The sequence below is a fragment of the Sminthopsis crassicaudata genome, chromosome 6 (genome assembly GCF_048593235.1).
Source record: "Sminthopsis crassicaudata isolate SCR6 chromosome 6, ASM4859323v1, whole genome shotgun sequence".
NCBI lineage: Eukaryota > Metazoa > Chordata > Mammalia > Dasyuromorphia > Dasyuridae > Sminthopsis > Sminthopsis crassicaudata.
The window spans coordinates 184,528,940-184,546,442 of record NC_133622.1 but is presented as its reverse complement, the minus strand read 5'-3'; the positions used below and the strand labels follow the sequence as shown (position 1 = coordinate 184,546,442).

General features: G+C 34.2%; 1 protein-coding gene across 1 annotated transcript in view; it reads right to left on the bottom strand.

Moving 5' to 3' along the window:
- Positions 1-8,478: 8,478 nt before the first annotated feature.
- Positions 8,479-17,503, bottom strand: part of TRMT44 (tRNA methyltransferase 44 homolog) — a 42,550-nt gene continuing 33,525 nt past the window's right edge. The window contains exon 11 of the mRNA XM_074276867.1: positions 8,479-9,084. Coding sequence (XP_074132968.1) covers positions 8,852-9,084 — 233 coding nt within the window. The 3' untranslated portion in view covers positions 8,479-8,851. The remainder of the gene's footprint in view (positions 9,085-17,503) is intronic.

Genomic DNA, 17,503 nt, shown 5'->3' with positions numbered 1-17,503 from the left:
TTAATATCCTACAGTTGTGCTAAAGCTGTTAATTGTTTCAAGTAGGTTTTGGATTCTTTAAAGTTCTCTAAGCATACTATCATATCATCTGAAAAGAGGGATAGTTTTATCTCCTCATGGTCTATTCTAATTTCTTTAATTTCTTTTTCTTTTTTATTGCTAAAGCTAATATTTCTATTACAAGATTGAATAATAAATAGTGGATAGGGCATCATGTTCTACTTCTGATCTTATTGAGAACAAATAATGCTTGCTAATGATTTTAGATAGAAGCTGCTTATCATTTTAAGGAAAACTCCCTTTGCTTCTATTTCTATGCTCTCTAGTGTTTTTAATAGGAATTGGTGCTGTATTTTGTCAAATGCTTTTTCTGTATCTATGGAGGTGGTATCTCAGAGCTATTTTAGTTTGTATTTGAAAGCAATAATTTTTCTTTTCTAAGTTCACGCACCCCTAAAATCTAAAGGAAAAATTGTCCATTAATTTCAAGTCAACAACCCCTGAGGCTGCATGTCTATGGCTGACCTGATATGCTGGACCGGAGTACAGGGCTCAGTAGCACTGTTGGGAGCAATCAATAAGAACCATGAGTTTATCCTGAGTGTCAACTGTGTACTTGTCAAGTCCCTTCTGAGTGAGCACAATTCCTAGTGGACAGAGGCATGACATACTGAAGGTTTCTGATAAGACCAAGAGCACCAGCAGAGCTTTGCTTTAGGAAAATCACACTTGAAGAAATTTTAGCAAGTTCCTTAGATTCACATTTTGGGATAGCAGAAAAGTGTATGGGGTTTGGGTTCAGGCTCCCTCTCAACTTTCACACTTATTCTATAACCTGGACAAGGCACTATTCTACCCAGTTCTTAGGGATGTTGTGCAAAGCAAACAAAGTCAACATTTTACAAATTTCAAAATACGATAGAAATGTGAATTGTTACTATTGTGATTATGGTCCTGGTGAGAGATGATAAGGCCCAAACGAGGCTGGTGGCAGCACGAATCGAGACCTGTCTCTTCCAGTTCTGAAACTCAATTATGTTTTTCATTTCTCACATTGCCTTGCATAATTCTAAGCTCAATAATTACATGCTAAGTTGACTGGAGATATAAGCAGACAGTGGCATGCAAATTAACTGGGACAGAGCAAAATAATTAAATTTAGGGACATACAATGAACCTTATTCCATTTCACATATTTTAAAAGACTTTTTAATAAAATGCAATGTGTCCTCTTTTTGCTGCACCAATTTATTGTTACATGACTAAGCCCTGAGTTCCCAAGATTCTGACCCATGTCCTTCAATTCTTCACCATGAAACCTCACTTTTATCACAATGGAAATTAAATATCCCTTGAGTGAACAGTCCACTTTTCTGCAAGTGTAGCTGCTTTGATTACAGCCCACAAGTTTTTCAATGGAGTTCAAATCAAGGGAGCTCTCAGGCTTTTGGTTCATATTTATCTTTATCATTTAGATACATTTCTTAAACTTTTATCATATATAATATGGGGCAAATTTGTATTGTAGAATTTAATCTCCATTTTTACAGATACATTTTTACAATTTAATAAAGATGCTCAAATCTTTTTTTTTATCATAGTTTTATTGACAGAACATATTTATGGGTTAAGTTGTCAACACTGATTCTTGCAAAAACTTCTGTTCCAACTTTTCCCCTTCTTTCCTCCTCCCCCTCCCCTAGATGGCAGGTAGACCCATACATGTTAAATATATTAAAGTATATGTTAGATACAATATATGTTTACATATTTATACAGTTGTCTTGCTATGCAAGAAAAATCAGATTTAGAAAGAAGGTAAAAAAATGACCTGGGAAGAAAAACAAAAATCCAAGCAAACAATAACAGAAAAAGTGGAAATGTTATGTTGTGGTGCACACTCATTTCCCAGTATTCTTTCTCTGGGCGTACCTGGTTCTGTTCATCACTGATCAATTGGAACTGATTTGGATCCTCTCATTGTTGAAGAGAACCACTTTCATCAGAATACATCCTCATACAGTATTATTGTTGAAGTGTATAATGATCTCCTGATTCTGCTCATTTCACTTAAAATGCTCAAATCTTAAAGGCTCATTTGGATTTCAAAGAGATTGTTTTGGTATAACTTTGATTGAAGAAATGAGTTGCATAATAAAACACTATTTCTTTTTCTCCCACTCTTCAGTACTGGAATAAAAGGAACATTAGCCAATCTAATCCAATGCTGTCATTTTACAGAAAAGGAAACTGAGGTTTATGAAGGGTCTGTGACATGACCTAGAAGAATGACTCTAAAGAATTGTCTGTGGAGTTATGGGTGTCATAAAACCTTTGCAGGGGTCCATAAGGGCAAAATTATTTTTATAATAATACTAAAATAGTATTTGAATATTAAAATACTTCTTTCTTTTCCAGCTACATATTTATGAATTTGGATTTTCTTTATATACTCCAAATTTAAAAAATATATCAAAACAGACTAAATAAAAAAATCTAATTGTCTTCTATTAAATCACACATTAAAGAATTAGTAAAAAGAATAGCATTATTTTACATATTTGTGCATAAATATGTAAAATAATGCTATTCTTTTTACTAATTCTAAAGAAAAGTTATTTTCATTAACATATGATTAATGTTAAACTATAATTATAATATTATTTTAATGAATTATTAAACTTTTTTGAATTTTAATTTATAACATGGTAAATAACCATAGATATAACCTACATTAATCTGTTCTTTGAGGTCTTGAATAATGTATTATATATTGGTCTTGAGATCAAAGAGTTTGAGAATTGTTAACATGGATCTCTCTCTCTCTCTCTCACACACACACACACACACACACACACACACACACAAAAAGGTTCATATAAAATGTAGCTCCCGCCTTCATGGAGGGAAATTCTATTCAAAACAACAGACATTTTTTAAGCTATGTTGTGCAGAGATTTGTGCTGGGGAAGTAAAATCTTCACACACACCCTTCTCTCTAAAAGGCCATTGATCAAATTTTTCCTGTGTGCCAGACATTATAAGTTCTGGGGATACAAAGAAAGGAAAAAGACAGTTTCTACCCTAAAAGAGCTTACAGTCTAAGGGAGAAGATAACAATTAAAGAACTATGTACAAACAAGCTATATACAGGATGGAATCTTAGACGGAACAATGAAGGAAGTCACATTTATAAGTCCCAGGAATAAGTAAGGGCATTCCAGCATGAGAGCCAGCGAAAATGCCCAGGGTTTGGGTATGGAGTACCCTCTACAAGGAACCGCAAGGTGACCTGTGTCTCACTAGATGGAAGAATACATATGGAAAGGAATAAAATTTAAGAAAACTTGAAAGGCAGGAGATGGGGCAGGTTGTGAAGAGGTTTAATGTCAAAGAGAATTTTATATTTGATCCTAGAGTTAATAGGGACCAATGGAGTTTATTGATGAGGGATCAAAGTGCAATCCCATCATTGGATCTGATGGCATTTTATTCATCTTCATAAAGGAAGGTTTTTTTGGTTTATCTGTTTGATTCTTTTGGAGGGAGGGGCACAACAACTCAATAAATATCCAAGATGTCTGTGATCTACATTGGTAGAGAAAGAAAAGCCACACAGATGGATCCCCAGATTTTTGAAGTATTGAAAATATAAAAATTTTGCTTAGAAAAGTTCTGTCCATATGTTGGTATGTGGCCCAAAATAACAATGTTTTGCTAATATGCTTTTTAACGAATTCTAAATATATAACAAAAATCCACCTATTTCAAAAGAAGTGCATCTTTTGATTATATTCTGGTTCAGTGATTATGCATTTTGCTATAAATGGATCTGTACTTCAGGGTCTTGGCTAGGGGCAGAGAGGAGTTAGGTAGGAAGCAGGGAGCAATTTAGCAGAGCTAAGCGGGGGTGAGGAATGAGGAAAGGAACACAGAGCTTTCTACAAAAAGTAAGCAAAAGTACTCCCTCTGTGCACTGAATGACAAATTCATTTAAATGTAATCTCAAATGGCTTACATCTCTATTCTGATGTCCAAAAAATTGATTAAAACAGAACTTGATTTGTTTTTATCTCCCTTTGCTACTGACACCTTGCTGGGCAATAAAGCTTAGCAGCTGATGCATTAGCAATTAGAATAGTAAACTATGATCAGTGTTCCATTAATGAATCAATAACACATTATTGTTTCTGTCTTATATAACTGGAGAATCTTATGTTAACAGTACAAGTTACTGTAGGAATAAATTCAAATCTGTTTGAATACAACTTGAAGTTAGACCAAAAAATTGGAAGTGTATGAATTTGTTGTTGACATGTGTTTGTCCTAATCATAAAGTATTACAGAATGTTGTCATTTGGTCATTTAGTCCAACGCCATAATTTTAAGGAGGAAGAAACTGAATCTTAGAGAAGAGTAATGAATGATACAAGGGCACAGCCAATTGAATGGCAGAGTCAGACCTGAAAACTATTTTTGCCTTTCTATTGAGCTTTTTCAATGGATCAAATGTTTTTAAAGACCCCATCTTCCACAGCTCATTGTGTTGGACTTAGAGGGAAAATAAGTTGTGATAAAACATGAATCCTATATTTATGGAACTTACCGTTAAGTACTGGGGATAAAACAAATACACAAGTAACCATAATTCAAATGAATATATAATAAGGGCCATACATAGGGACATAGACAAAATGCTTTGGGAGGTCTTGGGGGATATAACTTTACATTACAGTTATTTACATATATATCATATTGCCTATGTTGAATGCCCCATAAGGCATGCTATTTTTCTTAGTCTAGCTCCCAAGCACTGAACTTTAAAGCAATAAAGTACTATGTATTTAATGAATACTGAATGAAGCTCATATTCACCAACTTATCTATGAAAATTACCCAACAGTCAAGTGATAATGAACTGAAAATTGCATGTGAGAAGTCCTTCACAAATCCTTGCTAGGTAAGGAGAGAAACATATAAATATAAAATGAATAAAATACATAAAATAATAAATAGATACAAACAAAATAGTTTAATATAAGGAAATTTGGGAAGGAAGGCACTTGGAATTGGGGGGAATCAGGAAAATCTTCAGGCAGAAGGGGGGCTTAAATTATGATTAAAAGGAAAAAGAAAGACTGTAGAAGGGATACATAAAGAGTTAAGTGCATTCTAGGCAGGAGATGGTCTGGAAATAGAGTGCAATGTGTGAGAAAAAAGGGTTTACACTGGATCACAGGTAAAAGAGAAGTAGAGGATGGAAAGAGAGATAAAGGTCGTTTTAAAGAGCCTTACAAGCTAAACAGAAAAGTTTATAGTTTATCCTAGAAACAACAGGAAGCCATTATTGATCCACTAGGACAAAATGACATGATAGTTGTAGAGAGCTTAGCATAGTGACCGGCACATTTTTTCACTTATTTTCGGATATGTCCGACTCTCCATGACGCTCAGTTTTCTTGGTGGAGATACTGGAGTACTTTGCCATTTCCTTCTCTAGCTCCTTTTACAGATCCTATCTCCAGGGCTGATGCTAATCAATATGTCACTTACCTGCCTTTGCCACTAGAGACTTTTAAACAGAGTGTTATTACTATGTATACTCATATGTATAAGAAAAATTGTTTGAGTACTGATAGAAAGGATCAATTGGAAAGGGGAGAAGTCCTGTTGGGAGAGTGTTATAAGAACCAAGTATGGGCTTGGATGATAGAGATGGCAGGAGAGAGACCAGATGTGGAGGTAAAATCAACACAAAGTACTACTAGAATGAATTTGTGAAGGGAGGAAATGTCAACAATAGCTCCAAAATGAATAGTAGTTAGCTAGGTAAGGCATCCCAGGGGAGGGGGCATTCAAATTAGGCTTGAAAGATGAGGGTATTTCAAGCACAGGAAACAGGGTACGCAACTAGAGGACAATGAATAATCCAGTTTGGCTGCAACGTAACACATGTGGAGAGCAGTCAAGTAAGATGAGGTTGAAAAGGAAAATCAGTTGGGGGGAGCCTTCAGTGCCAGGATAAGCTTATACCTGTGTGTATATGGAGCAGGAAAGAAGCTTATTAGGTAATGATCTTTTGCTTACATGGAGGTGGAGGTAATTGATCTGGACACTCCTAATCAATTGATTTCCCAGCTAAGTTGACAAAATTAAACAAGCTATCACTTAGGTAATAGAGACCACCAGACTTTAAGGACTTAAATTTCCTGTTACAGTACCCAAGGAATAATAATAGTCTGGGCAAGAACATAATGCCTTGATAATTCACTTGGTAGATTAAGGAAAGCAGTGAGAACTCTTCTTTCACTCTCCAGAATCCTTGCTTGGTTTAGGAATGTAGCAACATTAGGGATGTAATTTGAAACCTGGGATGGACTAAAGTGATGAGAGGGACAGGACAAAAAGATAACAAAGAATCATAAAAAATTCTAAGAAATAGTAAGAAACTGGATTCCAGATTGCAAAATATAACCTAGTAAATTTAATGCTTACTCATGAGGAGCCTGTGGGCAGGAAGCTTGGCAAGGGGAAACAGGGGGATGGGAGGCCTGAATATATCACAGGAAAAAAGCATGAGAGGTTCACCATGGCCTCTGGGAGATTGAATTTTGAGTATACAACATTTTTGTGGCTAAGCTGAGTCACGTGGGACAAGAAAGCTTATTAAATTCATCTTTGAAAGCCCTGATTTCAGTTATCCTCTATGTGTGATGTTTGAAGGTATGTGGAAAAGGGAGGCCATGATTTCAACATGGGGTTGGAAGAGAACTAATACATATTGCTGTATTTCACTAGTTTCCCATTTGGAGTTCTTAAACTCCATTTCATACATAACCTTTGTCTTTCAAGATATATGATTCCATTTTCTCTACCAAGGTGAATAAATTTTGGGATTAGGCAAAATAAAACAAAAACAGCAAAAGAAAACTAAGTGAGGAGGTGGGTATAGAGCACCTGAAAGACCTCAAAAAAAATTCAAGTTCCCAGGACCAAAATCTAGATAATAGACAGCAATCTAGATAATGAAGAAAACTCATTAACAGGATTGGGGTACTAACAATAATCTTCCAAAAAACCCCAAAAACCAACACATACAAAAAAAAGTAAAAAGGAACTGGGAGAATGCATATCTCATCGTTTTCAAAAGGGGGGAAATTATAAGCCAGTGAGGTTTACTGCAATTCCTGATCAAATTTAGGCATTTAGAAAGGGTGCATTAAGAGTCATTATGGTTTTATCAAAAATATTACTGCAGTATAACAATTCAAAGAACTTTTTGGACCAGATGATAACATAACTCAGTGAATTCAGAAATAATTAAATGAACAGAAAACCGACAAGTAATGAAGAGAACAATGGGAACTTAAAGGGAGATTTTTTAGTGCCATATTGCAAGGATCTGTTCTTGGCAAGATTAGAAGTTTAACATTTCAATGATTAGGATAATACCATAAATAGCATCATGTAACATAGTTTAGAAATATATCTTAATTAAAATGCTGACAGAAGGGGTCAAAATAATCCCTACTGGCTAGAATAATGGGTCAAACTAATTTAAATATAATTTAATGAGAATAAAAGTAAACATTTTTGCTAAGATTCAGAAAATCAGCTGCCCACATAACTAGATAATTCATGTGAAAAAGGAAGAGCCAAGCAATTGTAATGGACTAGAAATTCAATATAAGTCAACAGTATGTCCATGGCAGCCCACAAGTAATTCATTTTTAGGCTATATTAATAGATGTTTAGGATTAGATGAGGGAGGTGACAGTCTTGATGTATTTTACGCTGATCAGGCTACATCTAGACTATTAAGTGATTCTGGGCATCTCATTTTAGGGGAAAAAATGAACTGGGTGCATGCTCAGAGGACATGAACCAGAGCTGTGAAAAGAACAGAGAGCATGAGATGTAAGAAATGATTAGAGGAGATGGAGATATTATCCTCGGAGATGGAGATATTATCTTCGGAAGAAGAAAAAGTTTGCTATCTTCCAAGTCACTGAAGGACTATGTGAAAAGAATAGAATTAGTTGTGTCCAGCATGGCCAGTAGAGGCAGAACTAGCAATAAAAACTGGCAATTTCAGAGAAATAGGTTAGTTTAAGTAAAACTTCCCTAATAATTAGAGCTATCCAAAAGTGGTGTGGGATGCCTTCCACTTTGTGAGATTCTAGGAAATCTGCTCTTCAGATTTATCTGCTGAATGTCCTTTGCCTCTTTGTTAAAGAATCAGTCTGATTCTCTTCTTTTCCTCCTCCTCTCTTCTCCCTCCCCTCCATTTAGATCAGTAATATTTTCATGCAATCTTAATGGACTAGGATCAAAACTTAGTCCTCTGAAGAAAACACGTGTCAATTTCTTCTTCACATTCATTCTCAGAAAAAAAAAATACAGATAGAGACAGTTGAATTGTGAACCAAAGTATTTTTCCTATGAAAAAAATCCAGTTCTAGAAAAGAAAGCCACAACTCAAAAACAACTTATTTTAATTATACAGTATTTTAAAAAGAAGTTTATGGCTTGCCTTGCTGATTCAAAGTCTGTACAGAAACCTGAGTAATTTCATTTTACACATCATCCAAAATATACATTATATGCTACAATAATATACAGAATTGATTCTACAAATTTTTAATATAAAATAAAATTATTTTTAAAATAATTAGCAACATTTTGTTTAGCTTTTAAAAATTGTAACTCTATACAATTATTGCTAAGTCCCATACTGTCAAGAGTCCTGACAAAGATAAAAGGAAATTACTCAAATTCAAAAGGGATATTACCCTGAAGCAAATTTCTCTTGGCCTGCCCACTCCCAAAGTCTGTGCCGTTCAACGTAGCATCAGTGGATCTGCTTAATCTTCTTCAAAGTCTGAGACTGCCGAAGCTCCTGGGTTCCATGCGCATATGGGCAGGATTCAGAGGTCAGAGAACAACCATCAGGATGATGCATAAAAAACCAACAGAGACGCGTTTTGAAAGCTTCTGATGAGAGTCTTCGTTTAGCTTCCGACTGGTTTTTCTTCGCTGTCTTCTCTTCCCTCCAGTCACGAATGTATACTCTCCCATTCACAACTTTGAAACACAAAGAACATAAGAGGCAAAGTTTTAGAAAGAAGATACCAGACTGATGCACTTGGTTCCTGAATGATAGAACAGGGCACTTAAGAATGCAGACTAGGAAAACTCCACTATATTCATCTGTTTAATCATGTCCAATCCTGTTGTCAGATGCTGCCAAATGAGTAGACAGGCCCTCTACAGAATAAAGGTCTGCTCTACATAAGATACCAGTAGTGTCTGTGGGTGCTTAGCAGGTAGCTAAGAATTGGAAACAAAGTAGATGACTACTGTGAAACGTTACTGTGCCTTAAGAAAAAAGGAAGGTGATAAATCCACAGAACCACAGAGATCCACAGGGAACAGATACAGAGGGAAGTCATCAGAGTCAATGACCACAACAATGTAAACAATGAGAATCTCTCTCTCCTCTCCCTGTTGCTGTCTCTCTCTTTCTTTTTCTCCCTCTGTATCTCTCTCTTTCTCCTCCCCCCACCTTACACACACATAAAATCAAAAATGAATGCTGCAAAATTTATAAAACAGCTCAAAAGAAGAAACATGAGAAAATATTTTCATTGCATTCCTTTGCAGAGGTGAAACGTCTACAACTGTCATTCATTACACATAATTTCACACTTTTTGAATATACTGATCAGTTATGATGATTTTTTTTATTATTTATTACAGATTGGGGAGAAGTATAGAAGAATTATGGTAATAAACAAAATTTTAAAATAAAAGAAAAACACAAAGATTAGAGATATTAATAATTTTTTTTAAAAGGGTGTTCAACTGGTAGAAAGCATCTTTGTATCTTCCCCAGTTCTTGGCAAAGTGCCCTAAATTTAATATATATTCTTAAGTAAATGAAAAGGGATGACTACTTATATTATTCAAATGACTGCTTTGACTTTTTCTGAATACTGGTTTTAAGAGTATACCCATAAGTCAAAATGCCACAATCCAAATTCTCCTTCATTGTATTAGAATATGGCTCTAAGTTAATACTAATAAAGCTAATTAAGCATGTGTCATAACAGAAGCATGTGACCAAATTTTGAACCTTAGAGTTGGAATATCTGTCATGTTTTGTAGTCTTTGAATTATTGTTGGACAAGAAAGTATAGACCACTGATTTGACTGCATCCCATCCCTTATCTTTGTGGCCAAGTTATAGTATCCTGGAAACAGAACCTTTCCTACCACCATTTCTGACATATATTCTACCATATCTGAAGATGAGTGGAATAGTGCTAGTGATGCTAATATTTCCAATGAAAGTGTCCATTTCAATCAACCAGAACCTGCTCTGTTAATGCTAGACACTTTTTTTTTTCCCATCCTGCTGTCACCATGACCCATTGGGTACCATTCCTTCATGAGCCCTCTTGCTCAGAATTAAACTTAAAATTTATTTCATCTTTGTCTTATTAAATAAGCATTATCATAGAGCCTCAAGGTTTGGAGTTTTCTGTAGGAGAAATAAAACCTGATAGAGCTTCATTCTCAAGCCAGGCTTTTGGATCAATTAAATCCAGGCAAAGCAAAGATAGGAGAAATTCCAAGACAATTGGGAAAACTGTATCATCAGACAACCAGGTGATAGAGGGAATAGAGGACTATATTTAATTCAAGAAACCTGACTTCAAATAGAAAGTATTATTCATTTTATCCTCCAAATCCTGGGTCATGTCATGCAAGCTCTTTCAGTCATGTTTTTCTTATTACAGTATAGGTAGACTAAAAAATAGTACAGGTTAGATAGACTAATTCTCCTAAAATAGTTTAACTTTTGATTTATCCTTATACTTCTAATACAAACTTTTATTAGAATATTAGAAACACTGTATTAGAATATGGCATAAAGGTGGCCTTTGGACCTTGAACATGATACCTCTGGAAATCATAATCTGGGGCAAGACCTATCAAACTGAAGAAACTTCAAGCATAAATTTAGTGACACTTTCCATGTTGTTGACCACTAAGGACAAGCCTCGCTCAGTGCAGATTGGCCATCAGAGGACTAAAGTCCACGACAATTCAATAAAGGAAACAAAACCAAAGTTCAATTTAGCAAGTATTTATTCAAAGCACCTTTGTGCTGAGAACTGCACTGGCCATTGGGGATATAAAAACAAATACAGTCCCTGCCCCAGAGCAGCCTACATTCTTTTAGGAGCACAGTAGAGAAGAGGAAGGAGATGGCATATGATATGTCTACAATTAAATAAATAAATAAAGTATAATTTGAGGAAAGAGAATGGATTAATAGATGTGTAGGGGAAAAGAGGAGAGAATTAGGAAAGGCTCACAGTCGAGGTAGTACCTGAGCTGATACCTGAAGGAAGCTAAGCTTATAAGCAGAGATGAGAGAGAATATACTTTATGCAAAGACAGAGATGGAATATGAAATAAGTTAAGTATTCAAAATGCTTATATATGCTGTTATTTATAAAACACTAAAAATATACACATTCTGGGAAAGTCTAACCCTTAAGGTAGTGGTAGCTTGTGTGTAAGAAATTTGGCTCCATCAGTCAAGGAGATGTGGTTGAACCAATTTTGTGGGACCATTTGAGGTTAGGTGGAATTAAGGTATTACTTGTGCATTCTGTTTTATTCTCTTTATTCCAACAAATCCAAAGATTCCACATGAAACACAGCCAAAGCAACCAAGTCCTTCCTGGCTTTTACTGGCAACCAAAACATTGGCCCAGATTCCCCTAAAATGTTGCCAAGATTAAAAACCTTAAGGGGAATGAGAAGGAAGAAAATTAAAAGAATGTTTTAAAAATCTAGTTCAATATTTGTACTGCATACAAAATTGGAGGCTATGTGAGTTAGGCTTTGAATTTCTTTTTTAAAACACATACTTCATGAACAGAATCAGGAGAATATTATACACAGTAACAGCAATATTATAAGAATGACCACCTGTGAAAGACTTCTTATTAAAAGAATGGTCCAAGACAATTCCAAAGGACCCATGATGAAAAATGCTATCTATCTGCAGAAAAAACTGATGGAGTCTGAATGCAGATTGAAACAAAGCTGTTGTTTTTTTTTTTAAACTTTATTTCAATTGTTTTATTTTGTTTCCTATTAAAATATGGCTAATATGAAAATGTTTTGCATGATTTCACATGTATAACCAATATCAAGTTGTTTGCCTTCTTAAAGATGAAGAGGTACAGAAGGAAGAAAGAGAATTTGGAACTCAAGATTTAAAAAAAAAAAAAGTATTGTAAAAATTTTTTTCTACATTTAACCTAGAAGTATTTAATTTGAAATAAATACAAATAATTAAAAATGTATAACATATACTACAGTGCTATGATTCTAATAAGACAGTCTGTCTCTAGCACAGACCGATGCTTACTAAATATGCTCCCAAAAAGCTCTTTGAAAAGTAAGATTCTCTGGAGAGATAATTTTAAAATTATTAGACTACTCAAAAGCTATAATCAAAAAAAAGAGCCTGTACAGCAACTTTCAAAATATCATCAAGAAAAACTGCCCTGATATCTCAGAAGCAGAGGGTAAAATAGTCTTTGAAAGAATCCACCAATCAATAATCTCAAGAAAGAAATCCCAAAATGAAAATTGCCAGGAATATTATAGCCAAATTCTAGAACTTCTGAGTCAAGGAGAAAATACTGTAAGCAGCCAGAAAGAAATGACTCAAATATCAAGGTATTGTAGTCTGGATTATACAGAAGTAAGCAGCTTTTACAATAAAGGATCCGAAGGCTTAGAATATAATATTCTCAAAGGTAAAGAAGCTTGGATTACAACCAAGAATCAACTACTCAGCAAAATTGAGGGGAAATTTCAAGGGGAAAAAATAGACATCCAATGAAACAGGAACTTTCAAATATTCCTGATAAAAAGACCAGAGCTGAATAAAAAATTCAAATACAAGACGAAAGAGAAGCATTAAAAAATTAAATAGGAAAGAAAAAATATTATTCAATAAGATTAAACTGTTTATATCTCTACATGGGAAGATATTTGTAACTCTTAAGAACTGTATTTTTATTAGGTATTTAGAAGAAGTACACATAGACAGGTATAAGTTGAATTTGATGGAAGGATATAAAAAAAAAGTTAAGGGGTGAAAAAGAGGATTGTACTGGGAGAAGAAGGGAGAGGTAGACTGAGGTAAATTATGATACATGAAGAGGCATGAAAGACATATTACAATAAAAAGGAGGAAAGAAAGGAGGAGGGTGAACATTGTTTGAGGCTTATTTTCATCAGATTTGGCAAAAAGGGGGTCAGTTGGGAGAATGGATTAAAAAGAGAATTCTATAACATGTTGTTTACAATAAACACATTTTTAAAACACAGACATACAAAGTAAAGGAAAAAGTCTGGAGCAAAACATTTTATGCTTCAGTTTAAGTTAAAAAAAAAAAAAGCCAGGGGTAGTGATCTTGATCTCAGACAATGAAAAAGCAAAAATAGATCTAGTTAAAAGAGACAAAGAAGGAAACTCATCTCACTAAAAGATACTTACTATAGACAAGGAAGTAGTAGCACCTAAATAACATATACACATACATATAAAATTTCTAAAGGAGAAGTTAAATGAAATAGGAGGAAATCGTAAAATTACTCTCATGGAAGAATCTAACTTTCTCTTTTCAGAACAAGATAAATCAAACTACAAAATAAACAAAAAAAAAATTAAGAGATGAATAGAATTTTGAAAAAGTTAAGATATGACAGAACTCTGGAAAAAAAATGAATAGGGACAGAAGAGAATATCTTTTTCTTAGTAGTACACAAAAACTGACCATAAAAAAACCTCACACTCAAAAGCAGAAAGGCAGAAATACTAAATGCATTCTTTTCAGGCCACGATGCAATAAAAATTTAGTAAAAAGGCATGGAAAGATTAAAAATTAATTGGAAACTAAATAATATAAAGAATGAGTAGGTCAAAGGACAAATCATAGAAACAATTATTTCATCAAAGACAATGACAATAATAAGAACTTTCCAAAATTTATGGGATATAGCCAAAGCAGTTCTTAGGAGCAATTTTATATCTCTAAATAGTTATATGTATAAAACAGAAAAAGAAGAGATCAATGAATTGGGCATGTGACTAAAAAAGAACAAATTAAAAACTCCCAATTTAATATCAAATTAGAAATTCTGAAACTCAAATAAGAGATTAATAAAACTGAAATTAGGAAAACTATTGAACTATTTAACAAAACTAGGAGTTTGGTTTTATGAAAAAAACAACAAAACAAACAAACCTTTGGTTAATTTGATTAGAAAGAGGAAAGAAAAAAACTAAATTGCCAGCATCAAAAATTAAAAGGGGGACCTTATCAACAATGAAAAAAAAATTAAAGCAGTAATTAGGAGCTAGATTGTCCAATTGTGTGCCAATAAACTTGACAGTCAAAGTGAAATGGATGAATATTTACAATAATATAAATTGCCCAAATTAATAGGAGAGGAAGATGGAATAAATTTAAGTAACTCCAATTAGAAAAAGAAACTGAATAAGCCATCAATAAATTCTATAAGAAAAAAAAAATCTCTAGGCCATTTATAAGTAGATTTATAAGTGAATTGTACCAAATATTTAAAGAACAATTAATTCTAATAACTATATAAACTAGTTGGGGAAACAGGCAAGAATCCTACTAAATTCCATTTATGAAACAAATATGATGCTGAAACCTAAACTAGAAAGAGCCAAAATGGAGGAAGAAAACTAAAAACCAATCTCCTTAATGAATATTAATGAAAAATTTTAAAAGAAAAATATGTGGATTGGCTTTTCCATAAAGGGAGAAATGATTGTGAGATGATATGAGACAAGTATCTGACATAAGAAAGATACATGGGGCATAATCCACAAATCTGAGGGAGAGATATTGTATTATAAGGTTTTTGGATAAGGGTGGAAGAAATAAGCAGAGGCTGAACAATAATATCACTGACAATAAACACTACACATAACATAACAAATAAGACATAACAAATAAGTAAGAGGAGGTACAGGTAGTGAGTTTTTGATACAAACAGGAATGGAGGCAAAAAGTTAAAATGAATAATTTATACTACATAAAGACACCGGCTGGAGTTTTATTTGATAAAAATCAGAAAAACTAAGTTTCATTTTCAGAAGGCAAAAAAAAAAAAAAGTCAAAAGGAACTGCCATGTGAACCTGATTCTGTCCAAGAAAGAATTTCACTGGTTAATAAAGCAGAAATGAAGAGAATCTTGGGAGGTAATAGACCAATTTGGCCTTCTGAGGGTCTGTGATAAAATAGAGAAATGCTCAGCCAGGTTAGAGGAATAACAATACTTTGAGAGAAAATTTTAAAGAGCTCAAAGAAAGTATATATATATATATATATATATATATATTCAGACTCTAAAAATAAATGGCTCAAAAGTGATGAAGTGTTTTCAAGACAAAATTACTTCTAAAGAAGATAAAAGAAAATGTCTAAAGACATTAATGTGATCAATCATGTAGCTTATCAACTTACACATTTAAAAAAATGAGTGAAAATGTAAGTAATATGTAAATGTTAAGCTGATGTTACAAGTGATGGAAACAAAAGCAGGTAACAGGACAAAATATAAAAAAATGACAAGATACCATAAGAATAGCATTCAAGTCAAGACTTTGAGTTGAATTGAGTTGAGGCATGTAATAAATGAAAAAGAATACAAACTATACTAGTCCTAAGATTTAAATAAAGGAGGATGAAAATCTTATTAGTGTGGTTGGGGAAATAGAAATAAAAATTTTAACTCCCATTTTAATTCTGTTGTTAGTGCCAAGGAAAATACTCTTTCAACTGAGGAGGCTCAAACATGGAATAAGTAGAAGGTAAGAAAGTATCAAGCTTTCAACACGTTCTAGTTACTAGAATTACACTCCAAGATAGCAAAAGAACTGGCACATGTGACTGGTGAGGTACTGTCTGGGATCCTTGAGGAATCATGATGCACGAGAATTGTCAGAGTTCGAAAAAGAAAAATCTTTTTTTTTTTTTTAAAAGGAAAGTCTATTCTTAAACTATGCTTCCATATTTTTCATTGATGTGAGTTTATCTTATTGAATGATATAAAATGGAACCCATTCTCATGATATATTTTTGTCTCTAAACTCTATCTAGGAATCTACATAGATCTGCCCAATGTGCTACTAGCATTTCTTTCCATCTCTCACTTTCCTCAAGCACCAGGTCTTATTCTTACTAAAGGGCTGGTCTACCTCCCCTTCTGAATACCCATTTACTGCATATATTTTATGCTGCTTCTTTCACTTGTCACTATTGGTTAGTCTGCTTAACACCTGCCATCACTGTCCTTTAGGCTCCTAAACCTACAAGGCATCTTTTCATCTGGCTTCCACTTTTTTACATCTTGGATTTCCTTTGTAATAAGATGTCAACATTTCCATATTTCAGTTCCTTCTCAAGGATGTTAATTCACTGGTTTTTGGATTTTACAATTAAAGAAAGCTATTACACTAATCTTTATTGTTAGTCCAAAATCTACATGATTCCACCACTGCTACTGATGAGGACTGAGGCCCCCCAGAACTAACACCTTTCTGCATCCTGCTTTCTGTATGTTTTGCTACAGACAGTGACAAATCTTCTGGTGAGGTGCCCCTCTGCTCTCAGTCAGACTGAACCTGGGGCAGCAGACACAATCTGTCACAGAACTCAACTTGCAGCTTTCCCAGTTTGGTGTAACCTGCTAGATAGAGCTTATTTTCCACTTCATAGCCTGAACCTGAAATAACCTCCACACCATGCTGAGCCACGTCAGTGGCTCTTTTTCCACTTCAAAGTATAAGTTAATGACACTCAAATCAATTCTGGGTAAAATTCTAGAATAGGACAATTGGAAAAGGAAGTAGTGGTCGCTGAGAGCAAGTATGAATTCATTAAGGACAGGTCATACTGAACTAACTTTATGTGCTTTTTTTTAATTAGATGAACAGATCAAGGAATAGAGTAAACAAAGTACACTGAAGTTTCAGCCAGAAAAAAGTAATTTGAAATATCCTTATGGACAAGATGAAAAGTCTGCCTGGATATTAGAGCAAATAGATGAGAGATAAACTGAAAGTCAGCATCACCAGGGAAGGAGGTCTTGGTCTTGGTCTTAGTCCAGCTTTGCTTTTTAATCACAGACTTGAAGGTAGAGAATACATGTATTATAAAGCTGGGAGAGAGAACTGTTGTGAGCCAACAAAGTTGCACAACTAAAATAAATATTAAATCAGAACAGGCCGAAGCTAACAAAATAAAATGTAACGAATAAAGGTAGCTGAGCACAGCAGTATATGCCTGTGTCCCTGCTACTGAGGAGGCTGAGATGCTGTTGGGAGAGAAATCATGTCACTAATAATAACAATATGGCCACACAGGGGTCTGC